At 40.1% G+C, this 25,331-nt stretch overlaps 1 protein-coding gene across 1 annotated transcript in view; it reads left to right on the top strand.

The window, feature by feature from the left end:
* The first annotated feature begins 201 nt into the window (after positions 1-201).
* Positions 202-25,331, top strand: part of RNF43 (ring finger protein 43) — a 45,319-nt gene continuing 20,189 nt past the window's right edge. Inside the window, exons 1-2 of the mRNA XM_026708517.2 lie at positions 202-2,109; positions 19,094-19,216. Coding sequence (XP_026564302.1) covers positions 1,873-2,109; positions 19,094-19,216 — 360 coding nt within the window. The 5' untranslated portion in view covers positions 202-1,872. The remainder of the gene's footprint in view (positions 2,110-19,093; positions 19,217-25,331) is intronic.

Here is a 25,331-nt window from a genome sequence, read left to right as displayed (position 1 = left end):
AAATTATTTTCCATTTCTCTGTACATAATTCTTTGGAAAATGCAGCAAGTGCATCTTGCTCATATAGACTAGTTAGCCAATTCATGTCAAAAGGAAATTAATGTTAAGTGCAATTTACTACTGAATCAGGAGAGGGAGTCTAAGAACTCTGAAAAATCACATTCAGGGGGTGGAGTTATTGCCTTTGGCTGCTCCACCTTCACTTTGTGTCAGCAGGTAGAAAGTGCTTGTAGTCCTAGAGGAGGGAAGCCAAGAGCACAAGCTACAAACTACTTTTGCCTTCCAGGAGCTAAGCCAGTTGCGATTTTCGGGAAAGAAGACTTTTTCAAGAGCTCTGCAGAACTTTTCAAGTTCACTTCATCCCATTGGGCCGTTTTGCCTTTGAGGAATGATTGCATTGTGTTTTTCATGCAGTCTTCTGATGGATATCTGCTGTTTCAAGCAACTGCCATCCTGCGTACTGTCTAGATATGCCTACTGTGTTTGCTGAAAGAAGGGGAGACTACTCAAATTCAAAACGAAATTTTCCTGGATTTTTAGCAAGATTTTTAGGTTGTTTTTGGAAACTAGATTTCAGCCACGCCTGACTCACAAGCCTTCAGCCAGGAGTGAATTTTTCTTTCTGATTCAGACTGTGGAATTTCACATTTACCTGTATAAAGAGTTTCTGTGAGTTTTCTATACTTCCCTTTCCTTACCTGAAATTTATAGGTAAGATTTAGAATACATTTTGATAATTGAAATATTTTGTCCAAGATTTTTCAAAAAGCTGCTGGTATTTTTTTTCTCACAGATTTTTAGAGGCACAACTATGTAACAGGTTTGCATACCAGTTTAATTTTATGTTTTCTTTCTCTGATCAAACAGTTTAACTGATAAATGTCTGCAGCTTTTCTATAGATATAATCACAAGCATGGTTTTTAATGTTTAGTTGTCTTAATTTGCATTTAACTTCTAAAAGGAAACACATTCTGAGATTTCTACAGCTATGAAATAAAACAGGTGTATCTGTAGTTGTTTTTCCTGTTTTTTTAGCTTCCAAGTTTTGGAAAACATCTGAGAAATGCCTTTTTTATTTCATAAATTTGGGGAGCCACGGACTATATTTTCTGTATTAAAAATGACAAACCGCTGGAAAATTCCAACTTAAACTTTAATTCAACAAAGTGAGTGAGGCGCAGGCATTGGAGGCATGCAATTATGAATAAAAGATCAAACAGATGACAATGAGTAAGAAAAACCAGGTTTGCATTCAAATGCCTAAATGCAAGTACATGCATGGTTACTCTGTGCTTTAATGTGTGGCATAAATAGAAGAAAAAGACAAAAGTAGTTGGCATTAACAGAGAAAAGAATATATGAAAAAATTCAATTTTCAGGAGTCAACAAGAGCTGCTAAGGTCATCTGATATCAGGTTTGATCCTGTTTGCCATCCTAGGAACTAAACGCCTGAAAGGATTTGAGCAGCTGATATTGTCTTCCATGGGGGACTGTCTAAAATCAGGTATAGCAGTCTTCCTAGAAGAAACCAAGAACTCTTCATACCATATGCTATTCATACCCCATTGGTTTTGCTCACTATGTCTGAATTTATCTGGAGGAGGAGGAGGAGGAGGAAGACCTGATCTGGGGTTCTTATAATCTTGTGAAGCTCAAGGATTTTACAAACACGTGGCATGAAGAAACTTTGAGGAAAGCCTGGAAGAAGCTCCAGGTAACTATCCTTTGCTTCTTGTTTGCCCCATTGACTGCCGTTGCACAGAGGGCTATAATCCTCAACAATTTTACCAGTTGTTGGAACCTGCTGGTGGGGTGAGGACACATTCCTGAGCAGTATGTGTGGCCAGAGCACACTGCTGCAGCTGGGAGCATGAGTGTTGGCCCCCAGCTACAGCTGGCAGTCCTCTGGCCTTGGCTGCTAATGGCTATGCTGCAGATACGACTAGGCTATTCGGGACTGGCACTGGTGGCAGCAATGGAAGCCGAGCGGACTTTGGCCCAGAAGGCAATAATTCGGGTAATTCCTTTCAAACTGGAACCCCTCACACTGGAAGGAGTCTTTGCTAGCATTGCAGAGATCACCCCTGCTGAAGGCAAACTGTTGCAGGTAAGCAAATCTTTATTCTGTTGCACTTGTTCAGTCCCATGGAAGATCTGCTGGTCCCATTGGTGTTTTATTTTGCTTTGTAACTGAAGCCACCAAGTAGAAGTGCCCACATTATAGCTTCACAAAGCTTTCCTCATTGTATCCCTTTTTATAGCTACTCTTCAGCTAAGCAAATGTAAATGAATGGGCAGGTGCACATTGTTGTTCCCAGGGACATTGTAATTTTGTTCTGTATGAATGAAATACAAAGGCATGAACTATCAGAGACATTTTAATTGGACGCATGGTTTTGGTTTTACTTCTATGATTTTATATAAAAAATTATGTTCCCTTGATTCTTTTTAGGCATAAGGAATATATTGAATTGGGTATTTCCACATGTTACTGATCTTATCATGCCTTTCAGAAAGTGCTTTAAGTGACAACCAAGCCTCTTCTTTCCCACAATGACTCAGGAATGTCGGTCTTGGATTCTCACTTTGATCAGAGAAAGAGATGCTTGGAGGAACTTTCCATAGTTAGAGCAAGAAGAACCAAATGGAAAGACTGAATGAACTCCTCTGTAGTAAAGTTCAGTCTATTGTGATGAAGTGCAGTTGCTGGCCTGACTTCATGTGCCATCTTGTCTTGCAACCTGTGACTCACCTTACAGGGTCCTCACATGACTTGAATTCATTGTTCACAAGCAGAATGGTGCAAAACTCAAGCAATGTCATATTATACAAAATGCAGATAATTAAGTAGGTGATGCCTTCAGTAGTAAGGTTCAGGGTGAAATTGAAATGGAAAGGATGTTGGAACAGTTGATTAGATTGAATCAATCAGTTAATCAGGATACTTTGCAGGGGGATGGAGAGAGAAAAGAACTTGAACGTGTTAGGGATTGATGAATGGCCAGAGTACATTGTATCAAGGCACTGCAACTGTTCTGGTTGGCTTCTCCTGTGAAGTTAATTCAAATCACAACATTGCACACTACTTTTCTATTTTATTGTTTAGGAAAGACAACTGTCCATTGGTAGATCACCCAGTTTGCAAGCAAACGATCCCCAATCACGTTTCTGATATATCCAGTTCAAATGATCTCAATTGGAACTGAAAAAAGATTTCCCACCTGAGAAAGCTCCAGTAGAAAAAAACGGGGATGTCCTCTGACTACATAAGGCAACTCTGTTTATATGAACATGCGTCCTTTTTGAAATAAGCCTAATTCAATGACAGAACTTTTTCCTAAGATGAGAAATTTATGAACTACAGGCTAACAAAGCCTATTAAATGTATGTGAGTAACAAGGAAGAAATAATCTCAGCCTTAGATCTTGTAATCTGCCACCGCCGCATAAAACAGGCTCATATGCTATTTTTGAAAATATAATCATAGTGTGTGTCAGGAAAAGTAGTCTTTCATATTTGCAATGTATATTGTGGCTTCAAGCTGACAGTGATGTCTACAATATAAGTCCTGATTCTAAATCCTTTTCTAGGTAATTCTGAGCAAATCACCACCATTCTGTTCCCAAAGTGTATCAATTAGAAACACACTGTAATAGATCTTAACATAGGACTTCTCCAAAAAAACCAAAAGTCAGAATAAGGTGTGTATTTTCTTGTGCATGCTGTTTCAAATTTTAAAGGGCTTAAGCCAAAAAATTAATACAGATATTTTCTGACTACCTCCATTGCTATACAATTCATGATTTCATATCACACTTTCCTGCCCAATCTCTTCCCAATATTATTGTAAATAGTGTTTTTCTCTTTTATCTCTATAACAAACCTGTGAGGAAAGTTAGCCTGAAACAGTGACCAGTCTGAGGTCATTTAAAATTATAACACTTCATAGTAATAGCAGTACCCTCTGTGTGCACAGCAATTTACAAAGTGGAAGAGGACAATCCCTGTTTAACCAAGGCATACAGCATACCCAAACAGAAAAACAAAAGAAGTAGAGGAAGTGACATAATACGGAATTGATCAAAATGCATTTTTGTAGGTTTAATTACAGGGTTAGGTTACAGTAAGATACAAAAAGGAGAAAAATTTATTCTTTTTAACGTTTTACATCCACATTGGGAGTGCTTTTGTTTGTGATGTAATACTGTAATAGAAAGTAGAAGGAATTTATTATACCTATAGATCAGCATCCTGAACTCAGCCAGTTAAAACACTGTCAGTTTGCTACAGTCTGCTCCACCTAACTGTAAGGCAACCTGGATCTGTTTTCAGGGAACTAACATGGACCATATTCAATGCTCTGATAAGTTTTTATGTATTTATGGCCTCAGACTGAGGTGATATCCTATGTATAGTTTACTGTGAATAATGATATTCTAAAAAATATCATGGCCATTGTTTAAAATGTCTTCAGAGCAGCTTACAAAAGAAGATAGATTATGTATCAATCCTAAAATTACTAAAAAAAACCCTATTAATGTATTAGCTAATAAAAAGGGAAACTGCAATGCCTAAGGGAAAAAAAGAATTGAAAGGCAAAAAAGAAAGCTTCAAGTGTTTTTTTATTTTTAGAACTATTGTACGATTTTCAAAATTTTGCTTTATAGGCTGACGGTTGCATTATTCATTTGATCACAACTCAAGACCATTTTGGACTGCATTAGTGAAAGCAAGTATCTTGAACTCTATCTAGAGATTAAACAAATAGCTCAACCACCTAACCAGTTATTTTGTAGAGACAGATTTCTATTTCCAGATGTTTCAAAGCAAACAGCTACTGTTTTTCAGGTTAAATGAAGTAGGAGCAGCTCCACTAAAACACTAGATTGCATCCTGGATCTTACATATTATGTTAAAATGATCCCAGAGGAGAGGGCAATTAATTTTGGTGGATGCAGCGGATGTTCTTTTTGTATTAGAAGAGGAAGAAGTTGTCATGCAGGCACTTCTTCTGAGGAACCAAACCTGGTACAATTTGAAAACTGACTTGCTGAAGGTGGATAGTTTACAACTGCCAGATTGAAGGATTTTATTGTATTGACCAGCTGTTTGTGTTAATAGTTTAGCTTGGTGCGAAGGCAAGTGTCAATGTGGCTAAAGAAAAAGAGAGACATCTGCCATTTCACTGGGCAACTGGCACCAATAGACTATCTCCCAAGTCAGATGTTCCTCATGGAAAAGGTAGACGAGTGGAAGATGGGAATGGGAAATGCTCAAGATATGGTGCATTTAGAAACAGAAAGGATCCCAGTAGGTGATCAGCCATTAGAAGTTGAAAACTCAATAGGGGAGTGAACTGACAGTTGAGTAAGGCTAAGGGAAAAAGAATAAGGGAAAATATCTCATAGTCTCTAGATCCGTAACACAATATCTTTGAAATAAATCCCCCCCACACACACACTTGCTAATCTGGAGACAAAAGAAATATCTGCAGAATGTAATGTAGCCATGAACCTGAGACTTGCTAAGAGTCAGTTATAGACATGAACTGTGGGGCTTATCCATCTTCATGCAATCAACATTCAGCCGGTCCCCCAAGAGAATCAGTAACTGACCATTAAAGGAATGATAAGTTCAAGTGTTGCTATCTGTAGAAAAGAGTACAGAACAGAAGAGGAAGTGAGATAAATAAAAGGAGCAGCTGAAAAGAAAGACGCATAAGGGATGGGATAGGGATTTAAACAGGCTAAATTTGAAGCCCAAATTCTCAATGTGAGTTTAAAACAATGTCATTTTAAGTCAGGTTAGTGGTAGTCCCATGTTATAATAGGAGAGAAGAGGGAAATCTGTAAATAATTTTTTATTATACTGTATACTCATGCTGCATCATAGAAGGTGGTATGTCCTGAGACTGGATAACATTCCACTTCTTCCAATTTTGTATTTTAAGAAAAGATATAGCTTGCAATCCAAAGCCACATTTGGATACATACAAGCTTTTAGCTAGGAATACACCTGCAGAATTGGAAGTGTGCATCCTGATGCCAAGACAACCCAAGTGTGCAATATAAACTGGACACTCAAAAGGCTGGTTTTTAACAGGTATAATAATCCAAGAGAACTTCATCACTATAGCAACAATATAAAATGTTTTGCCATAGTTTTAACCCAATCCTTTTAACTTATATGAATTCATGTTTTTCTACCTATCTCAGTTTATACTTTCATTGCCAAGCCTTTCTTTGAAACCCCCCCCTTCCCTTATCACTGTAGTTCATAGAATTTGCATTTTCTGTGCCATTCTTAGCTCTTCTCTCTCTCCTGTTCTTCCTGCAGATTTTTTTTCTGCCTGTTATACTTTTTTGTTGTTTCTACCAGCCCTGCTTTTCTCTCTTCGTCTCTGATGTCAAAGCATACAGAATTGCTACTCACCCAACAGTTCATACTCTTCAGTAGGCTATGTTGTGTTATACCATATAACTATCTAACCACAACAATTTGGACATTCTGGCAGTAATATTTCTAGGGAGAGGAAAAACACATCTTTCTATCCCCCTCCTGTGCAAGCCACAGATATTTCTATAAAGAGGAAGAATTAAATATATGGAAGAGGAGCATTAATATGTCCTTTAATGTGGCAATAGTTTTAAGATGCTTAATATCTAGTTTTCCACATGGTGCTAGCTTGTTTTAAGCTGATGAAAAATGTGAGTAAAACAAAGTTTGATCCAGAAATGTACATTGAACCAGTACAATCCTCATACAGTGCCATCTTAAGTTTCATATTTGAGAACTTTCTACATCTGCATGTTATGGAATATGCTGTGTGCTGAAATGTTTTGATATAACTATCAAACGCTACAAAGCCACAGGGGAGTGGTTGATGCTTTCCTTTAATGTGCAGAAAGATATATTGGTTCTGTAATAAATGGGCACCATTTGATAGAGTTATTAAGATGCCCCTGGTCAAAAAGATTGGGATTCCTACTGTGATAAGATCACTTATAATTGGCACAATTCTTCACACATGGATGGGTTGGTTAATTATAGTCCCTTGTCTAATTTAGCTGCTTCTAGAAGATGGGTTCCCAAAATTATTATTAGGCTGCTAACATATTTCTTTGTGAAAAGGGGAAAAGGGATGCTATGAATGGATGAGGACCACATCTGACTCTCATAACATTCTGAGAAACATGGTGATTGAACAACAAGAGCCTCATCTGGATATATCTTAAATTCTTGGGAAACTGATACTCTATTTCAAAAGGTATGAATGAACTTGAATGTTAACTGATGTTAAACATCAGGGAGAAACTACCTTACATTGGCGAAGTAATTACAGGGGACCTCAACATCACTTAAAGTCTTTTGGAGTCTCAGGTAGAAGCTACAGTGGATGCATCCAGACTCTCCAGTCTGGTTGTAAACCACAGTTCTTTGAACAATAAAGTAGATCCATTTCCTGAAGTCTAAATCTAAACTGCTAAGGGTCTGCAATTTTTATGCAAATTATTATTTTCATTTCAAACTGATTTTCTATTCATCCACCTGTCTTGCCCACAAATAGTTAGCCATAACATGTTTGTTTCAACAGGTGGTATAAATATACTTAGGGTTGAGCACCCTTGTCTCATTCTCCCAATTCAGAGCTCTTTACTTTGGTGGTGATAATCCTTAATTAACCGATCAGTCCCTTATATTAGTTGCCATAAATTGAATTGATGATGAAGGTAAATCCTATTTCTCTAGTGAGGATTTACACTAGAGCCCTTTTTAATGAGACACCATGCTTTTCATATTTGCTATAACTAATCATCTAAAAGACATATGGCAATTAATACAATGGCATATGCACTATGGTGCAGTGGAGTATTTTCACAATACTAAGACTATATTAAGAATTTGGAAGTTTTAAATGAGGTACATACATTTCATTAGAAGCTCTAGTTGCTGCTTTCTGTGATGGATTCTAAAACTCCACTTAGATGCAGGAATACATAAGCGAATGAAGTAACTCCTCATAAAATACAAATTATGGTATCCAGTTAGCTAATGAAGCTGCCAAATCTCAATTCTTATTATGATGATCCATTAGAGACCTATCTCCAAGCTCTTAGACCCAGTGGGTTGTTCTTCCCATCAACCTATTTTGTATATATTTTATATTAATTATCTCCATGACCTTGTTTCTTTTTCTTCCTTCACTACTTCCTCATTGTTTCTAACAAACAGCAAACATTTTTCCGTATCGGAAGCTGCCTTAAATATTCCTATAATACCAAAAAACATTCCACTGGGCACTACAAATTGTTATATTACACCACCGACTCATTAAAAAGGCAATAAGCTGAGAAAACTGCTATGCTGAGATAAAGTTGATGTGTCATGTGAATCTTGAGTGTCATAGTGCCAAGATAAAAAGCCTATGTAGATCTGGCCCAGTTTTGTATTACAGGTGTGTGTGTTTTAATTTAATATAAAGAGAAATGTTAATAACACATATGGCCATCAAAGAGGACATTTTCAAATTTAGACTTTAGTTTAAAGGAAGGCAAGCTCTTTATATGAAAAGCTGAACTTCTGAGGAAACCAATTTGTAGGTTTTTGATTAAGTGGCTATTTTTTTAAAAAGAAATTACTGCCATATATTTTCTATTATTATAAAGAAGTATCTAATATCACAATGGTAGCGGGATCTCACAGATAATTTGAGATTTGTTGTCTTTGTAATTTCAGCTGAATTTAATATCCTTTGACTGTCCTGGACCCACTATGGGTCATACACTTTTTAATGGGTATCTTTAACTTCTCTTGTCCATTGACTGCATTTCCTTAGTGCTGATTTGTATAATGATTAACCAATAAGTGGGCTTTTGGGCACAAAGTACAATTGATCTATGGAGCACTTTGAAATGGATGCTGTGAAGACTGACCCTCCATTCTTATGCTGAGACACAGATCTAGATCTGATGTTACATCAAAAGGGTTAATACAGTGCAGCTTCAAAAAGCTGCTTTAGCTATACAAACACTGTACAATAACTGTAGATTGACCAGTGAAATTTATAAGGGAATACAAAAATTCCTGTCTTCCTCCAAGCTTAACTGCATTTAAATTCTTAAATGTATTGAAATTTGAATTGTGAAATTGAAAAGTTTTATTAGCTTCAAGAAAAATCTATTATAGCAGAGATTTTGCAATAGAAAAGTTGAAAAGGCAAAATAGAAAGAAAGCTACAGCAAATGTTGATTGCTTAGTATTCTGTTTAAAATTTGACAAGACAAAACTGTAGAGAATCCCACCTTGGAAAAGATCCTACTGGAAGAAGTTTTTGAGAAGCATCCCCACCTGGACAACTACAACTCCTCAAATCCTTAGCCATATGGGTTGTCTGAGGAACACTGGATTGAGGAATGCTGATCTAGGATGAGCAGCAAATGTTAAAAGGACAGCATCACTTCTGCTGCTTCTGAATAAACATGAACAGACATGCATTAATATTCCTCACATTTTTCTTCTCCCCCTAACAATTATTTCTTTAAACACCAGCACAGGGGCTCTAAGTTAGATTTCCGTGTTCTTTTGAAGTACTTAAGGGTGCTTCCAAACTAGGTATATATTTGGAATCACAAGATCACTCAGGCGTAGAAAACAAGTTACCATTTTAGACAGCTGGGGAATATAAATTGAAATCTCTAGATCCACATGTTTTTTGAGAGGAAGCCCCACTGAGTCTAACAAAACTCTGCTCCCTTGAATTGTTGGGTTTTAGGGTTGCATTCTGAAGCAGAAAAAATTATGGAGAAAATATAGTGGCATGATGCTGTAGAGCACCCACCTGAACAAGCAAAGAGGGAGGACTGAAACCTTCATATTTCAATCTAGTAATCCCACTAGATTAGCTGATCATGTTAAATAGGCATGTAGTCTGATCTTTGAAGGATCTATAGATGTTCAGATGTTATAGTTGTAGAGTCTCTAAAAAGTTCCATTCTGAAGTATTAGAACAATTGCATATACAATACCACCACTGGAGAGTGGTAGAATCATTTTGAGTTCTACCAATGGGATTTTCCAAGTTTGCAGGATGTTGCATAAACCAATGGCATCGGCTTGTGCTCAGTCAAATATTAACTATTAATTATTTTCCCCAACCTGATTCTCATTAAATGTGTCTAACTCCCACAATTCTCATCAGCACCAAGTCCAGTACATTTAAAGATCCAAGATGAAAGAGAGCTAGGATAAATTAAAGATCAGGATCTTTTGTAGATTTTATGAATAGCTGCAAACTCACATGTTTCATGGATCAAACTCTATTTCATCTAATGCAGAGTTGAGAATTGAGCAGCCACACAGATCTACAACTTTCAATTCTTTTGAGGAACAACCCCAAAATATAAAAGTATGAAACAATGCTAATACCATGTTGCAAAGAAAAAGCTTCTCAGATCCTGGCTCTATTCATGATGAGATGAAGTTCCTCTGGCTCTGCTCCCTCTCCAAACATTGAATTTAATCTTGACCTTCAAAGCACGGATTATCCTAACAACACTTAGTGGAAAGATGTGCACAATATAGCTTCATACATTTATAGCTAGCCGTCCCTTCCAATTAAAAAATGGCATTCAGGCAACTGGTTGCAAACAAAATAGCTCTTTTTAGGTCTTATGGAGGCAACTGGCTTTGGAACAGGCTTCCCCTCATGAACTATCTTGCACTATACTTGTCTTTAAGGACTGGAGCAGCCATGTCTTCAAATCACATTAATGAGCATGGAAGGGACCATAGCAGATGATTAACTTTTTTTCTTGCTTGAAAGTATTTCTGTGGGAGACTGAAGCCACTATGGCTTTAAGTCCCACAATTGTTATTTATTGACAACAAGTGCTGGCTGGTACATATTCTCCTGCAACCTGAGTTATCACCTGCAATTGATTGTTGGGATGAGGGTGAGAGGGAGAATGGAAAAATGTAAACTTTTTGTGTGGTAAGTTTTGAGAATTTCCATTAATATCCCTCACTGGCAGCATTCACACAGCCCACTTCACCTGGGTACTAATTAACTCATTTTCTGGATTTGCAAATATAATGATCCATAAGTTAACCCAGTGAGCTGTGTTTTTTACAAAATGCTGGGCCACAAAAACCCCTAGCCAAGGTTAAAACTAACAAAGTTTGTAATGTTTTACAAATGCTGCCCTTGCCAAGTCATTACTTAACCAGGATAATAAATATACTGTGTGAACACAGCCATGACTTAAGTTTATGTCAGTTTCTGTGATATCTGATTTTTCAGATATCAGATATAAGTACTACGGGCAGATAAGGAAGACCTTTTGGCCCCAGATGAGGCTACAATCTAAAAGAAGCTAATCCTATTCCAAATGTATACCGTATCCATATCCCACATCTTCTGTTAATTTGCAATGTCGGTACTAAGTGCACTATCCAGACTGCATGCAGCTTCACTAACAGAATGTTTCCCCAAATTATTGCTCAAGCTTCTTGGCCTGGTTGCCTGTCTATCTGGGTCACTGCAAAGTGCTTGGGTTTTGGCTAGTTAATTCTAGCAACCTACACACAGGTCAAAGAGCAGATATTGCAACTATTAAACAAAAGCATGAACAGGGCATTTTATCCAGGTTTGTACTTAGTTGATAATATTTTTTCTCTGGGTATCCAGAAAACATCTCATTGCCCTTCAGAGTTACTGGTATTCAACCTTTATTATTCCCAAACCAGCAAGGTCAAAAACTTCTTGGAAACTATGGTACTTGAAGTTCCAGAGATCTAGAGAGAGTTCAGTAGAAGGTAGTGTGACCTTTTAGCTTAATCTAAGAATGAAAATATATTAGATTTGGTCCAGTCTCAAGGTTACTAATGGAAGCCTGTGTCTCTGTCTGCATTAAGATTGGGGAATAATGCCATAGAATTTCAGAATGAAGACTGTGATTGACATTGTTATAACAATCTTAGATCACAATCCATGACAGAGATTGGTGATGATATTTTACATTGGAATTATATATTTAGGGGTGAGCTTTTTCGCCCTTCTTATGGGCTTTTAGAGGACATGTGGTTTATCACTTTGGGAAACAAGATGCTGGATGGGATCCACAAGGATTCTTCCAACTTTAAGATCAACTTACGTCTCAGTACTTATCATTGCAGAGACCACAACTCCATGCCTTGTCTCTTCCAGGGTGTGTGAGCCCTTCTTCCTTCATCAGAGTTGAGGAGACATTCCAATCCCTCCTTTGCCCATAAAACGATTTCTTTTGTCAGTGGGAAATTTTTGCAGGGTGTGATCACTAAGGCAAAATAAAGAGCTTCTTTGAAGTGCAGGAGAGTTACTTAGCAAGCCCCTGGGGGTGAGAATCAAATTCCTCCCTCTCTTAGCAGGACAGGCCTGCCTGAACAAGCTGGGAAGCTGGAGGAGCCAGCAAATGGCTCCTAGTGACACGGGATGCAGGAGATCCAAACCTGCCAACAGCAAGCTCCCAGGCTTTCCAGCAGGAGCACATTAACTCAGCCCAGAGTTCCAAGCTGCACACTTGTTTACAGACCTCCTGCCCGCTCAGCTCCTCTCAGGCTTCCCTGCCTGAGCCAAGGCTCCCCATCTGCCATTGTCTAAGTTGCTAAGAACACTGGAAATGATTTAAATAGGGATTCTGAACATAATGGTGGTAGGGAAAACTCTACAAAAAGAAAGTTGCATCAGTTTATGAGCAGTCATAGTTGCTAAGATTTCTAGCACAATTTAGGTAATGTACTGTATCAAAATTCCATTACAATGGTGCTAATTGATCTGGGGCACAATCATTGAATTATGTCTCTCTGGTTGGCTTCTCTATTTGCTCTCTACAGTAGATGGGTAGGGCTTCAACCCATGGCTTGTTGGGGAACTCAGAGAAATGAAATCCTACCCACCTGAAGGGTAACAGATAAAAAAACAGCTGCTGTGCCTGGATGGGGGGAGTGAGCCCTTCAAAGCACACTGGCTTTCTCAAACCTGCATTTATAGAGGCTGGAGTGCAGCCAAAAGCAGTCTGCCCCTTCAGAGGTAGTGGAAGCAAAGAGCCTTGGGGGAAAATGTTACAGCACTCAGCATGACAATCCTAATGTACTTCTGCTACTACAACCAGAGTTAAAAAAATATCACCCACTGAAACGATCTGCAATAAACAAAATTGGGTCTCTTCAGAAAGACACAGCTACTTGGTTATGTGGTTTGGGAATACAGTAGTTCTCGACTTACAACCACAATTGAGTTAAAATTTCTATTGCTAAGTCACAGTTGTTAGGTGACCTTTGCCACATTTTATGACCTTTCTTGCCATGGTTAAGTGAATCACTGCAGTTGTTTAGGAACACAATTGTTAAGTGAATGTGACTTCCCCATTGGCTTTGTCGGAAGCACACAAAAGGTGATCACATGACCTTGGGACACTGCAACTGTCATAAACATGAGTCAGTTGCCAAGCATTTGAATTTTGATCACATAACCATGGGGATACTGCAATGGTTCTAAGTGTGAAAAATGGTCAGTCACATTTTTCAGTGCCGTAACTTTGAACAGACAGTAAATGAACTGTTATAAGTCAAGGACTATCTGTATCTTGAAAAGATCTGGAACGGTGATTGATGCAGGTCATTAATGAACTGGTGACCCAAAACCAAAAGAGAGCAACTTTTCTGTTGCTACTGAACAATGACCATAAATTGCTCATTATGTAACATTTAGAGGTGTTTAATTAGCTTTAAAAATATAATGCTTCTCATTTCTTTTACCCCCAAAATGGTGTATTACAATTAGTATATATTTGCTTTGTATTGAAGGAAAGACATTCTGTATATGCCCCAAGAAGTCTCTGTCTTGATTCATACTATCTAGGGCTCACATTGACAGACTCTGTTCCAGAACTAAGCCAGCAAGTTCTTTGAAAACACAATACATTGGAAAAAATGGAGGCGACACCCAAAATACCACAAAACGACTCTCATCTATCTTGAGCTTGGTGGTTTTAATAGAAATGTCTTTCAAACTCATCTTGTCTCTGAAATGAAGATAATACTGACCTGATTGGGTTTTCCCCCAGTCAGTAGATCACACTGGTTCTCATAATGTATTAATAGTTGAACTAGATTTTTTATTAAGCTAATTTGGGTCAATGCAGGGGCAAAATAACTATCAGTTGCATTTGACAGGGTGAGCCACAGAGTGGTTGAATTGGTTTTCCCGAATCCATCTATGGTGGCTTAAAAACCACTGTTTATGACTGAGTGAATTCTCTCCGTCCAACCAGTTCTGATTTATTTCACAATTATGGCCACTGATAAATTGCCATTTAGTCAGTACTTGTGCCACAGGTCACCTAAATAGAAAAAAAAAGGGCTCTCAACCGTGAGCCATAATTGTTATAAGTTGCCCTATTTAATAAAACGCACAGCTTGGAAGATATTCTTATGAGAAGCACCACCAGATAACTAGGGTGGCAATAATCCCGAAATGCTGAGGGGGATTTGCATTAACGTGCTGGCTTTCCTCAACCTGGCTTCCATAGGAGTTTCTTCTGTTGCCCCCCCAGGAAATAGCCGGGTCACAATAAGCCGCCCAGAGACACCCATCCAACTCTACAGTTGCCTGCAGATGCGGGTCCGGCAGTTTAAGATTGCATTTGCCTTCTTGCCCTGCCCAGGGAACTGAGGTGAGGGGGTGCTCTTAGGCTCTATGCCCACCCTGAGGCTTTTTCCGTGTCTACCAAGCCTGACTCTCCCTGTTTTCTTCTCCCTTTGACTCGCCGCCGCGAGCCAGCCAAATCCCCCTCCCCGGGCCCGAGACCGTGATTCTTCTTTGGGCCTCGGGAACAAGAGTGCCAACCAAAGGCTCCGCCTGGAGTGTCGGCAACTCTCTGAGGTGTGTTGGAAGAACTCCAGGCGAGCATCGAAAGGGTTGTTTAATAATATCTGACGGGCGCGGAAGAATTCGGGCAGGCGGCCAAGATACACACGGCCTGTAATAGTTAACTCGATCTGTAAACAGTTCAAACGGCACTGGGGAGGCCACCGGCTCTTACATTAGCGGCCCGCCTTTCATCTCGCCGCGCCACAGGCAGCCTCGCAGGCCCTGTTGGCCGCTCCCGCTGGCTGTGGGGAGAGTTGGAGACGAGGGCCTGCAGGCAAGCCGCAAGGGACACGGGCAGGCCTGGCCAGCCCAGACAAAGGGCCTCGCTGCGAAGGGCTGACCTTCAAACCTACCGCCCTGGAGCGAACGGAGGAGGTTTCCTTTGCTCCGCACGTGGTCGAAATCGAAGAGGGCCGCCGCTGGCGGGAGCGCGTCTTTCGTGGCCGCTTTCTCAGCCCTCGGTTCGGCCGGCCCGGGCGGCTCAGTTGAGCCTCTGGCTTTCAAAGCCAGCGGGGTGGAGCGGGCTAGCGCCCCCTCGATGGTTGTGTTCACACGACATGCTTAAACGCACCCGCCTGTGTTTCCGCAGCTCGCTAATCCTGGTTATGCTGCACCCAGCTTTGGTGTGTTGTGGGAGCCCCGAACTCAGTGGGAGCTCAGTTTGTAGTGCGTTGTACTGGGGAAGCACAGAAAATGGATTTTATTCCGCATCCAGGCTAAGCATATTGGATGAATTGGGATAGCATCTTGTTGGAAATTCTGAAAGTCTCGAAACATCTGGAAATTAGGATGGGGAAGTCTGCAGTATATGATAGATCGCCCATACTGTATTTCACCAATGAAGTCAAGGGCAAGCTTGCAATATACAGTGCTAGCACTGAGCTGGGAAAGGCTGCCCAACCTCCCTTTACCAGCTATTTGCAGCTCTTCCACCTCTCCACCAGATATGTTCTCTTCCAGTCTTAGTAATTGCCGTTGGCAGCCCCCTTAGATGTCTCGAGTTATGGGGAAATCACACATGCTTTTCCAGGGAATTTCTGCTTTCCTGTCTTCTGATTGCTTTCTATTGCAGTCACTTATTAAACAAAAAACAAAAAAAACCTCAACCTTCTACCCTGCCTTCCAGTAATGTAGAAGTCAGGAGGGTGTTTGTTTTTCTCATTAAATATAGGCTACAAAGTCTCATTGTCCCACAGTAGGTTATTAGGAGTTCAAAATACACCTTGGCAACAGTGAGAGCACAAAAACGGCAGTCTCTGTGGCATATAGTTCCCTAGCCTCTGATAATAATCTTGTACATCAGCAATGGGTGTGCAATTAGGGCAGGATTCTGGACTAGTAATGTAGGGTCTGCTTAGTTAGATTATTAAATTCAGAATCTAATTTTATCTATAGTGTGTGACATCAGTGCTGAGAGAGAAGAGGCATTTCCCTCAGCATTCTGAGAGTTAATGTCCTCGTGTGTGTTGTACATTAAAATAACTGCAACAAAAGATAAAGAATCTATAGCCTTCCAGATTTTTCTGAATTACTAGTAGCCTAGCCTGTATGGCCCATGCTGAAGAATTCTAGTTGTAATTCAAGAGCATCTGCAGGACCACAGATCCCTCAACTCTAAATAGCCACAATCTCTCTAAAAATTTGAATAGAATTACATGTGCAGTGATGAAGATTTCTGGAAGTGCAGCAGCAAAGAGATTGCAATTTTTGGTTTATTAAGACTAGTGAACCATGCCCTGATGGCTAGCAGGTGAAGAACCATATCTTTGAGATGCAGCACTCCTTGCTTTGATCCATCAGACATACTGTTGGCCCCACACAGAGAAGCTGCTGTGTAAAACAGGCGTGCCAGCTTTCTTTTAACCAGTATATGGGGGGGAGAGATGCTATCAGACTTTCAATGAAATTCTCCCTTGATCTTTTGCCAAAGCTGGCAGCAGGTGTGAGCTCACCTTTGGTCTATCAGACAACAGATGCAACAGCACAGATGGCCATTCTTTCTTCAGAAGAACAGGCATTACATTAGCCATAAACTCTTCCCCTGACCAGCTGAATAAGTGTTGACGCCAGTTGACAAAACAACTCCCTCCAGACTCCAGTAGATGGTCATTTTTGTTAGTTTAATTGCCTTTTATCATCCAGTTGCAAAGGTTTTCTTAAAGTAATTTCACTTCACTTGAAGTTGACTGATCAACTGCTCCCTTTATTTTTATTTTTTTAAGCTCAGTTTTGTGATTGAAATATTCTATCCCTATCCCCATCCCAGCCATTAGACACGGCTATGTTTAAGTAGCCCATACCTTTGGAAGCAACCAAATGGTATTGGAGATGGAGCAACTTCCCCAAAACACATACACTCTTTCTCTCTCTGGCCAGATTCTAAGCAATTCCTCCATTTGATGTCTACAATGGTAATAGCTCTGGCTTTGTGGAGAAACTTGCCAGTTCATAACAATACAGTACAAGTGAAATAGCTACCATACTTCAAAAAGCATTGTAGAACTGAAAACAGGACCAAAAAGGTGGAAAAGGGGTGCTTAGACTGTATGTTTCCTAAATCAATCTGACTAGCTACTGAATGACTTGGAATGCTGGTGAACATTGCATTGGTTTAGCAAGGCTCTCTAGATTTTTTATGGAATAATTTTCCATTAAAATTCCAAAAGGAAATTCTTGTGAATGAAAGTAAATTATTTTTCTTACACTTATATGCATGTATGTTGTATTTATAAATGTTTTTGTGATTCAAGATCGCATGAACAAAGCTTGAGGGCATTTTGAATTCAAAGGAAACACCTCTCTGTGTTTATGGAGCAACTGTAATCTTGCAAGAATAATCCTTTCCTTGCTGCCAGCTTTCTATTCTAAACAGGAATGGTTCCTTCTTTCAGTCTTGTTTGTTCTCCTTAGAATTTTTGACTAATTATGAGGGTATCTTTAAAATGGAACTTGCTAAATGAAAGCTAAGATTTAAACCTGGACAAATAGTCTAGAGATAGTGTCTTTGCAATTGACTAATTCATGCCCAATTTTAGCCAGGACTTTGCTAGATAATCTTTAACTGGGTTAAGAAGCAAACTGACTAGTGGTGCAATGAAAGAAGAAAAATCCCAAGCATTCCTGGAAACCTTCTACTATATTAACAAATAATGCAGCAACATTTTTGTATTGGTGGCAGCTACTAAAAGATCTTCAAGGGTAACTATATGTAGAGCACAGGGTTTTTTTTTAACCTCTTAATCAAATATCCGACTGCAGAGCACTTTGTAATCTGCAGAGCACCTTGTAATCTGTGCTCATTGGAGCCATTGAGTCAACAGATCCTCAGAATTCCCAACAAATATGGTAACTGAGTTGTAATGCAAGCTTTTCTGAAAGGTACCATTTGGATAGATTGTGAATTATGATGGATTATGAGTTAGATAAGCCATTTAGGTCATCCAGAAGATATTTTAATATTTTTCTTAAGTTTGTGTCTAAGAAATGGAAGCATGCCTAAACTCAATGATAATGAAAAAGTGTAAATGTTTGTCCGAAACTGATAAAAGTTTACTGTAGCACTTTGGCCTGTAGCTTACTTGCACATCGTGTTGATCCACAGTCCTTCCTCAATAATGCAGAGTCCGTCTTCTGTATTACAAGATTATATTATATCACCATCATTATACCACCATTATATCACAGTACAAAAATGATATTAAGACTGGAAAGTGTGTAGAGAAGAGCAACAAAAATGATAAAGGATTTGGAGGCTAAACAGCTGAGGGAGCTAGATATAACTAACCAATTGAAGAGAAGGATTGTGGGGACATGATAGCTGTCTTCCATTACTTGAGGGGCTGTCACAAAGAAGAGAGGATTGACTTATTCGCTAGGATACCAGAGGGCAAGACAAGAAGCAATAGGTGAGAGCTTATCAAAGAGATTCAATCTAGAAGAAAGGGGGAATTTTCTGACAGTGAGAGCAATTAATCAATGAAATAGCTTGCCTCCAGGGTTGTGGGTATTCAATCACTAGAGGTTTTCAAGAACAGACTGGACAGTCATTTGACTAGGATGTATAAGGCCCCTGCTTTGAGCAGAAAATGGTACTAAAAGATCTCTGACGTGTCTTCCAGCCCTATGATTCTATAATTGTCCTATGACATATCAATAGTAACTTTCCCTTCCTTTCTCTTCACAGTTCCACCCCCTGTCTTTGTGTAATACCAGCGAGGATGAACATACAGTTCCAGGATTTGTCTCCATTGTCAAACTGGAAAGGCCTGAGCGGGATCTCCGGCCATGCCTGTCATTGGCCAATAAGGTATACGTGCTGAGAATAGACTTAATAAACTCCTTCAGAAAACTTTTTGATCAGCTCCTTGGTTGATTAGATTGCAAATTAAGCTCCTGGGTATGTATCTTTATATTCAAAGTAGGGTAAGGCCCAAACTAGATGGGCAGACCTACGGTCTCTCATACACTCTAGTTTTTCTTCCTTACACTCTTTTCCATTGAGAAAAATGGACGAACAATACTTTTCAGAAATTATCATTGCAGATCATTTCAACTGAGCTGGTATTGCTTTCCATTAGCAAAGACACTAGGGGAGCAGACCCTTTGGGAACTGGTATTTAAAGATTCCATATACATAATAAATGTGTGCGATGTATGTCAGATTTCCATGTGTCTGGCTGGCTTTCTTCACCTACTTGCCTATCAATCCATCTGCCAGAAATGCATTTACCATATTTTAACTTAAAGAGAGACATTTTGCTATAGAGGTTAAAGTATCAGACTAGAAACCAGGAGATTATGAGTTCTAGTCCTGCCTGGGCATGAAGCCAGCTGGGTGATCTTGGATTAGTCTCTTTCTCATAGCTTTAGAAAGGAGGTGGTGCAAAACCACTTCTGAAAAACCTTGCCACGAACACAAACTTGCAGTTTGCAGGGACTTTTCCTGACAGTTTCCAAAAACTGGATACAATTGAACAGGGAAAAAAAAACATCTTGTTGTTAAATTTGGTTGTGGAAATGTGATTTTATCTTAGTTGTTGCTTCCATAAAATACTCAGCATGATATAAGGGAATACTGGATTTCCTAAAGTGGGGAGGAAATACTGATTAATTAGCCTGTGTCTTGAACTCAGCTTAGAACTGCTGCCTGACTTCAACGGTGGGATACCTAGCCATCCCTGTTAATCATGATTTCATATACAATTTCTGCTATATTCCTTAGAATCCATGTTTGGATTCTAATTGCGCAAATTTGCGCAATGCTCCTTGTTTTGAGAGCTGCATTTCCTTTAGTGAATTCATATCTTGGACCAAAGAATCTTGAAAAGCTTTGTAGAACCTGTGGTGCTATGAAGCCCATCTTTATTGGATCAATATAATTTTTAAGAGACAGGGTCGCTGCTGAATATTAAGGTTTTTATCAGTTTGTCTTTTACATTCTATTAGGATAAATTCATTTAGGGTGAAATGAATTCATCCCAAATGTGCGTGCAAACCACAGCTGAATTGCAGGAAAGGTTTAAAGTAAGTGGAACCAGTCTCCCAGTTTGAGAAGTACCTTTACAGCAAAACTTGAGCTCTCTCAGTTCCCAACCTCTCAGGGCAATCCTGGAGCCTGAATTCTGCAGTGCCTTTGATCTTACAGCTGAGAAGTTGTGCTGCTAACCTCTGACCTCTCTGTTCAAGGCAGGCTTGGCAGTCGCGAAGCCAGCCTGCTGGAGCAATTCTGGCGGATACCTGCTCACACATGCTTTCCAAGGACGCTGAGATCAAAGGCAGCTGCTGAGAGTGTTCCAGCCTCTGCACTTTGCTCATCAGACTTCCTCTTTTCCTTCCTTCCAAAAAGAGGCAGGTGTTAACCATTTTCATGCCAGAGTTGTCCACAACTGTGATTCTTCAGTGCTAGAGGTGCTAGGGACTATTCAGAAATAGTGGCAAGTCCTCCCCCACTCAACATTCAAAGGGACCCATAGTCTACTCCAGTGTTTCTCAGTTTTGCAGCTTTTAAGACACAGGGACTCCAACGCCTAGAATTCCCTAGCCATTAGGAATTCTGGGAGTTGTAGGCCATGCCTCTTAAAATTGCCAAAGATGAGGAATACTGATCTACTCCAAAGGCCTGAGTGTGTCCTTCCAAACCAAGGGCCTCAAGCTTTTGAAGAAGACAGTTTTTATTTTCCTGCCTAGTTTGGAGAGATTCTAACCGAGCAGTACTAGGCTAAATGGATATTTGATCTCATCCAGGAGGAGGTTTTGTTTCTTACCCATAAGAATTATCAGTGGAGACTCTATCTTCAGAGGCAACATACTCCAGAGTATCAGATTTTGAGGGAAAGATGACTGTTGCTAGTGGTTTTTCTTCTGGGGTGGGGAGGATGGACCCAATTGCTTCTGTGGGGCGAACATGGGTAGTAATAGTTAGTCCAAAGTTGTACTCCAAAAGTACATCAATAGCAGGGAGGTGAAGGGGGAGATGGGGGCTGAACTAGAACTTGCTGTTGGAGAAGTGTGCTGGTGCTTGCGCTCCAAAACAAGAATAGGACTAGGATAGAAATGGCATTGAAGTTCATTTAAATGTATCTTAATTAGAGTTAGTTAATTAGATTTCATACTATAAATTTAGGGTTACGGTTAGCATTGCATGCTTCAAAAATAATTTAGCAGAAATGTTTCAGATCTTGTGCAAGGGCAGCTCTTCTCTGCTGTTCATTAAAGCTCACGCATTTATTTTCAAGGCCTGAACCTGAAAAAAAAAATGCCATTGCTTTGAGAGTTTTATTAAATGCACCTTGCTTTAATGATTTGACTCCTTAAAACATCAGCATCTTTCAGAAAACCTGAAGAAAATTATACGCTTTAAGTATAATGAGTAGCAAAAAGGTGCTGTGTTCATGTGAGGTGTGAATCTCTTCCTCTGAATCATTTTTAAAGTATATGCAGCTCAAATATTTAGTATTTCCCTATCATATAATTTAATAACAGACTTTGGAAGAACAGCATACAAAGCCTTAAAAGTTATATGTAATGTGGATATCATAAAGTTCTGATGAACGTGTTCAGATCAATTCTAGGAACTTGTTCTACGTTTTCTTAGATTGCATGAACAATAGAGGAGCTACAAATCTAATAGTACAACTATTCCTCAACTCTCAACAGTTCATTTAGTGACCGAAGTTACAATAGCACCGAAAAAAGTGACTTATGACCATTTTATGACCAAGATCATAAAATGTGGCACAATTCGCTTAGGAACAGAAATTTTGGGCATGTAAGTCAAGGACTACTTGTATAGTGGCCTGTTTAAATCATCATGTATATTACAGAGGGCAGCAAATAAACAAGCCAAGAAATGGATTACAGATAAGACTGTAGCTGAAGGCCTTTTGCTTTTGCTCTTGGCACTTGCAAGACAGTAACATACAAATGTCACCCGAAGGTCTAGGGCTACAATGTTCAGTCCTTATTTTCCTAAATTCTGGGGATTGGGTTTATTAAAATAACAAAGAGCTTATTGGATTCTTAATGCACCTTTCCGATGATTTCCTGTTTTTGCAAAGCAGATGTTGCCCTCCTGTGATTTGGTGGTTGACCATTGCATAGGGTCTCGTGGATTTTGGGACCACAGATAGTGGCTGGGGACATTCTGTGTCCCAGAGGTTACCCACTTCCTAGTGCAATGTAAGAAACCAGATGGTTACAAAGATCAAGGGCAGCAGAGACCATTTTGCTACCCCAAATGTTAAGTGACCAATCTGTGGATTCCGAGCAACATTGGATTTTGGAGACGTGATTTTTGGATACCACACAGCTTTTATACCAATTTGAAAAATGTCACCTTCCAAAGGAACAGGTTGCAAAATCATCAAAGGTACATTTTTTTGGCATTGCATCAATCCTGATAGCCAGTCAGTTTCTGGGAATAGAGTGAGGAAGGAGGGAAAGATATTGCAATCTTGACTCCACAAACATGTAAGAAGTTGGTCTTCCGGGGCTTGTGTATAATTATAAATGGGGGTGGGTGGGGTGGGATTTACAAAGAAGGGAAGGAGGAAGTAAAAAGAGTCAAGAAGTCACTATTGGCTTAGCTTGGCTAAGGAGAGGCCCACTCTGCCAGCATTTCTTGACAAAAAGGCTGAAGGCTCCTATGCTTTGGCCTTACTGCCCAAACCCACCCATTGCATCATCAGGGCAGGGTTAAACTTCTCTGTCTGAGTAATAGGGGGGAAAAGAAAAAGAGTCATTGTATGTCCTTTAGGGAAGAAGTTCCCTGTTTAGACCATCCAGTTGTCTTAAATATAGGCAGTCTTCGACTTATAACAGTTCATTTAGTGACCATTCAAAGTTACAACAGCACTGGAAGAAGTGACCTATGACCATTTTTTACAGTTACAACCTTTGCAATATCCCTGTGATCAAAATTCAGATGCTTGGCTGCTTAATGGTTGTTGCTGTGTCTCGAAGTCGTCTGATCACCATTTGCAACCTTTTGACAAGCAAAGTCAATGGGGAAGCCAGATTCACTGAACAACCGGGTCACTAATTTAACAACTGCAGTGAGTCACTTAGCAACTGTGGCAGGAATGGTTGTTAAACAGAGCAAAACTCACTTAACAAATGAAATTGTGGGCTCAGTTGTGGTACTAGGTCGAGGATTACCAGTAGGCAGGCACTCTTAATGCACTTGGAGTATGCCTGTCCCCTTTACATTCTGAGCATAAATGAACCCTGCCTGCTTCATTGAAGTCTTTGGCCATAAACAGAGTGCCCTGATGATGGTATTGCTTTCCCCATGGATATGTTAATTGTAAGAACATGCTAGGACTCAGCCTTAGATCTTAAGAGTGATAAGGAAGCAGAGTGCTTTCAAGTGTCTGCCTGTGTCCTTTGCTCACCTCTATCAGATCTTAAAGGACAGGTTAGGTCTTCTGAGGGACTTAATTCCCAAATTCCTGTTTCAGGGAGAGGCTGAGCCTGGCAGTGCCCACTGCCCCTTTGTTTGCCTTTTTCATGTGCCTGCCTGAAGGCTGCCCGCACTAAAGCTCAAAGCTCAGAACTGGCGAAAAGCCCCTGCTGAATGGCTCATACAGCCCCAGGCTTTGGTGAGGCAGGGCTGCGGTTCGCATCCTAGGCTTTGAAGCAGAGCCAGCGGGTGGCTTTGGGGCCTGCTGGGCCTGGCAGGGATCCAGTGCCAATAGGATGTGGGGGAGGGAAGCAGGTGAGCCAGCTAGCTGGGGCGGAAGGGGTGGGGAAGGGAATTTAAGGTAGACCAGGGAGAAGTGGGAGCAGGCGTGTACATTGCGGCGCTTGGGTGGCAGGGCTGCTTTCGGTGTGGGGCAGGAACAGAGGAGAGCTTTGTTCCTCCGAGTAAGGCTGGGCTGGGCTGGGCTGGAGAGGAGGCAAATGGAAAGTCAAAGTCCTGGATGGCTCCTGAATTTTTCCAAAGAGAGGCAAGATCACATCTTGCTGACCCAGGGCAGGCCTGCCTTTTGTTGGTGGCTGCGGCATTGTCCCCTTTTGAGCTGAAACCAGGAATCAGCATCTGTGTGCATATGAAGGCTTTACATACACACAGAAGTCTCAAATCACTTTTTTGGTTACTTTTCAATTTGGATGCAGTCCTCGGCTTTGGAGCAGACCAAAAGGTTGGAGAGGGGCTATCCTTTCAGAGCCATAGGCCTTTCCTCCAGTTCCAGTTTAAGAAAATCTTCAATGGGAGATGCCAAGGATTGAAGCAAAAAGCAGTCTCAATGTGCCAGTGTTGTGGCCCATCCCTAGTCCTAATTATAGTCTGGACCGACTCTGAAAGCAGGCTGACTCATTTTAACATTTGCATTTCATGATATTGCTCCACTGCTCATGACCACTGATTTATGTGGTTTCTGTATTTTAATATATTGGTACGTTTCTATTTTTAAGCTGAATAAAAGCTGTTTTAAAGTTGTACATTGCTTAGAAAAACTCACTATGATAGCTGATAGAGGGCTGGGTTTTTATTTTATTTTTTGTTTGTTTGTTTGTTTTAAATGGAGGTATCGGATCACTCCTTTTTCAAGCAGAGAGTATTGACCAAGGATTCAGATCAGATATTATAAGGAGTGGGCTGCGCCAATCTAGTTCCATTATAAGTGTCTCTGAGCATGACAGAGGGGGGCACTGCGTTGCTTTGGCCCATGGGGGACACAATCTACAGGGAACATTTTCCGGGCTCAGGGAGGAAGATTGCTGTTTCTAAATGTTCTAAATATCTGAACAACTGGGCTGGGCTGGCAATAAAATTTACGGATCCCAAGACATTTAGAGCTCCTTGATTTAATCGCAACTCAGTACAAGTAGTCCTGAACTTACAACTTTTCATTTAGTGACTGTTCAAAACCACTGAAAAAGGTGACTTATGACCATTTTTCACACTTATGACCATTGCA

Source organism: Pseudonaja textilis, chromosome 1 (assembly GCF_049901715.1).
Source record: "Pseudonaja textilis isolate UNSWEBS1 chromosome 1, rPseTex1.2, whole genome shotgun sequence".
Taxonomy (NCBI): domain Eukaryota; kingdom Metazoa; phylum Chordata; class Lepidosauria; order Squamata; family Elapidae; genus Pseudonaja; species Pseudonaja textilis.
The sequence above is the reverse complement of the archived record's forward strand: the minus strand, read 5'-3'. Positions and strand labels throughout refer to the sequence as shown.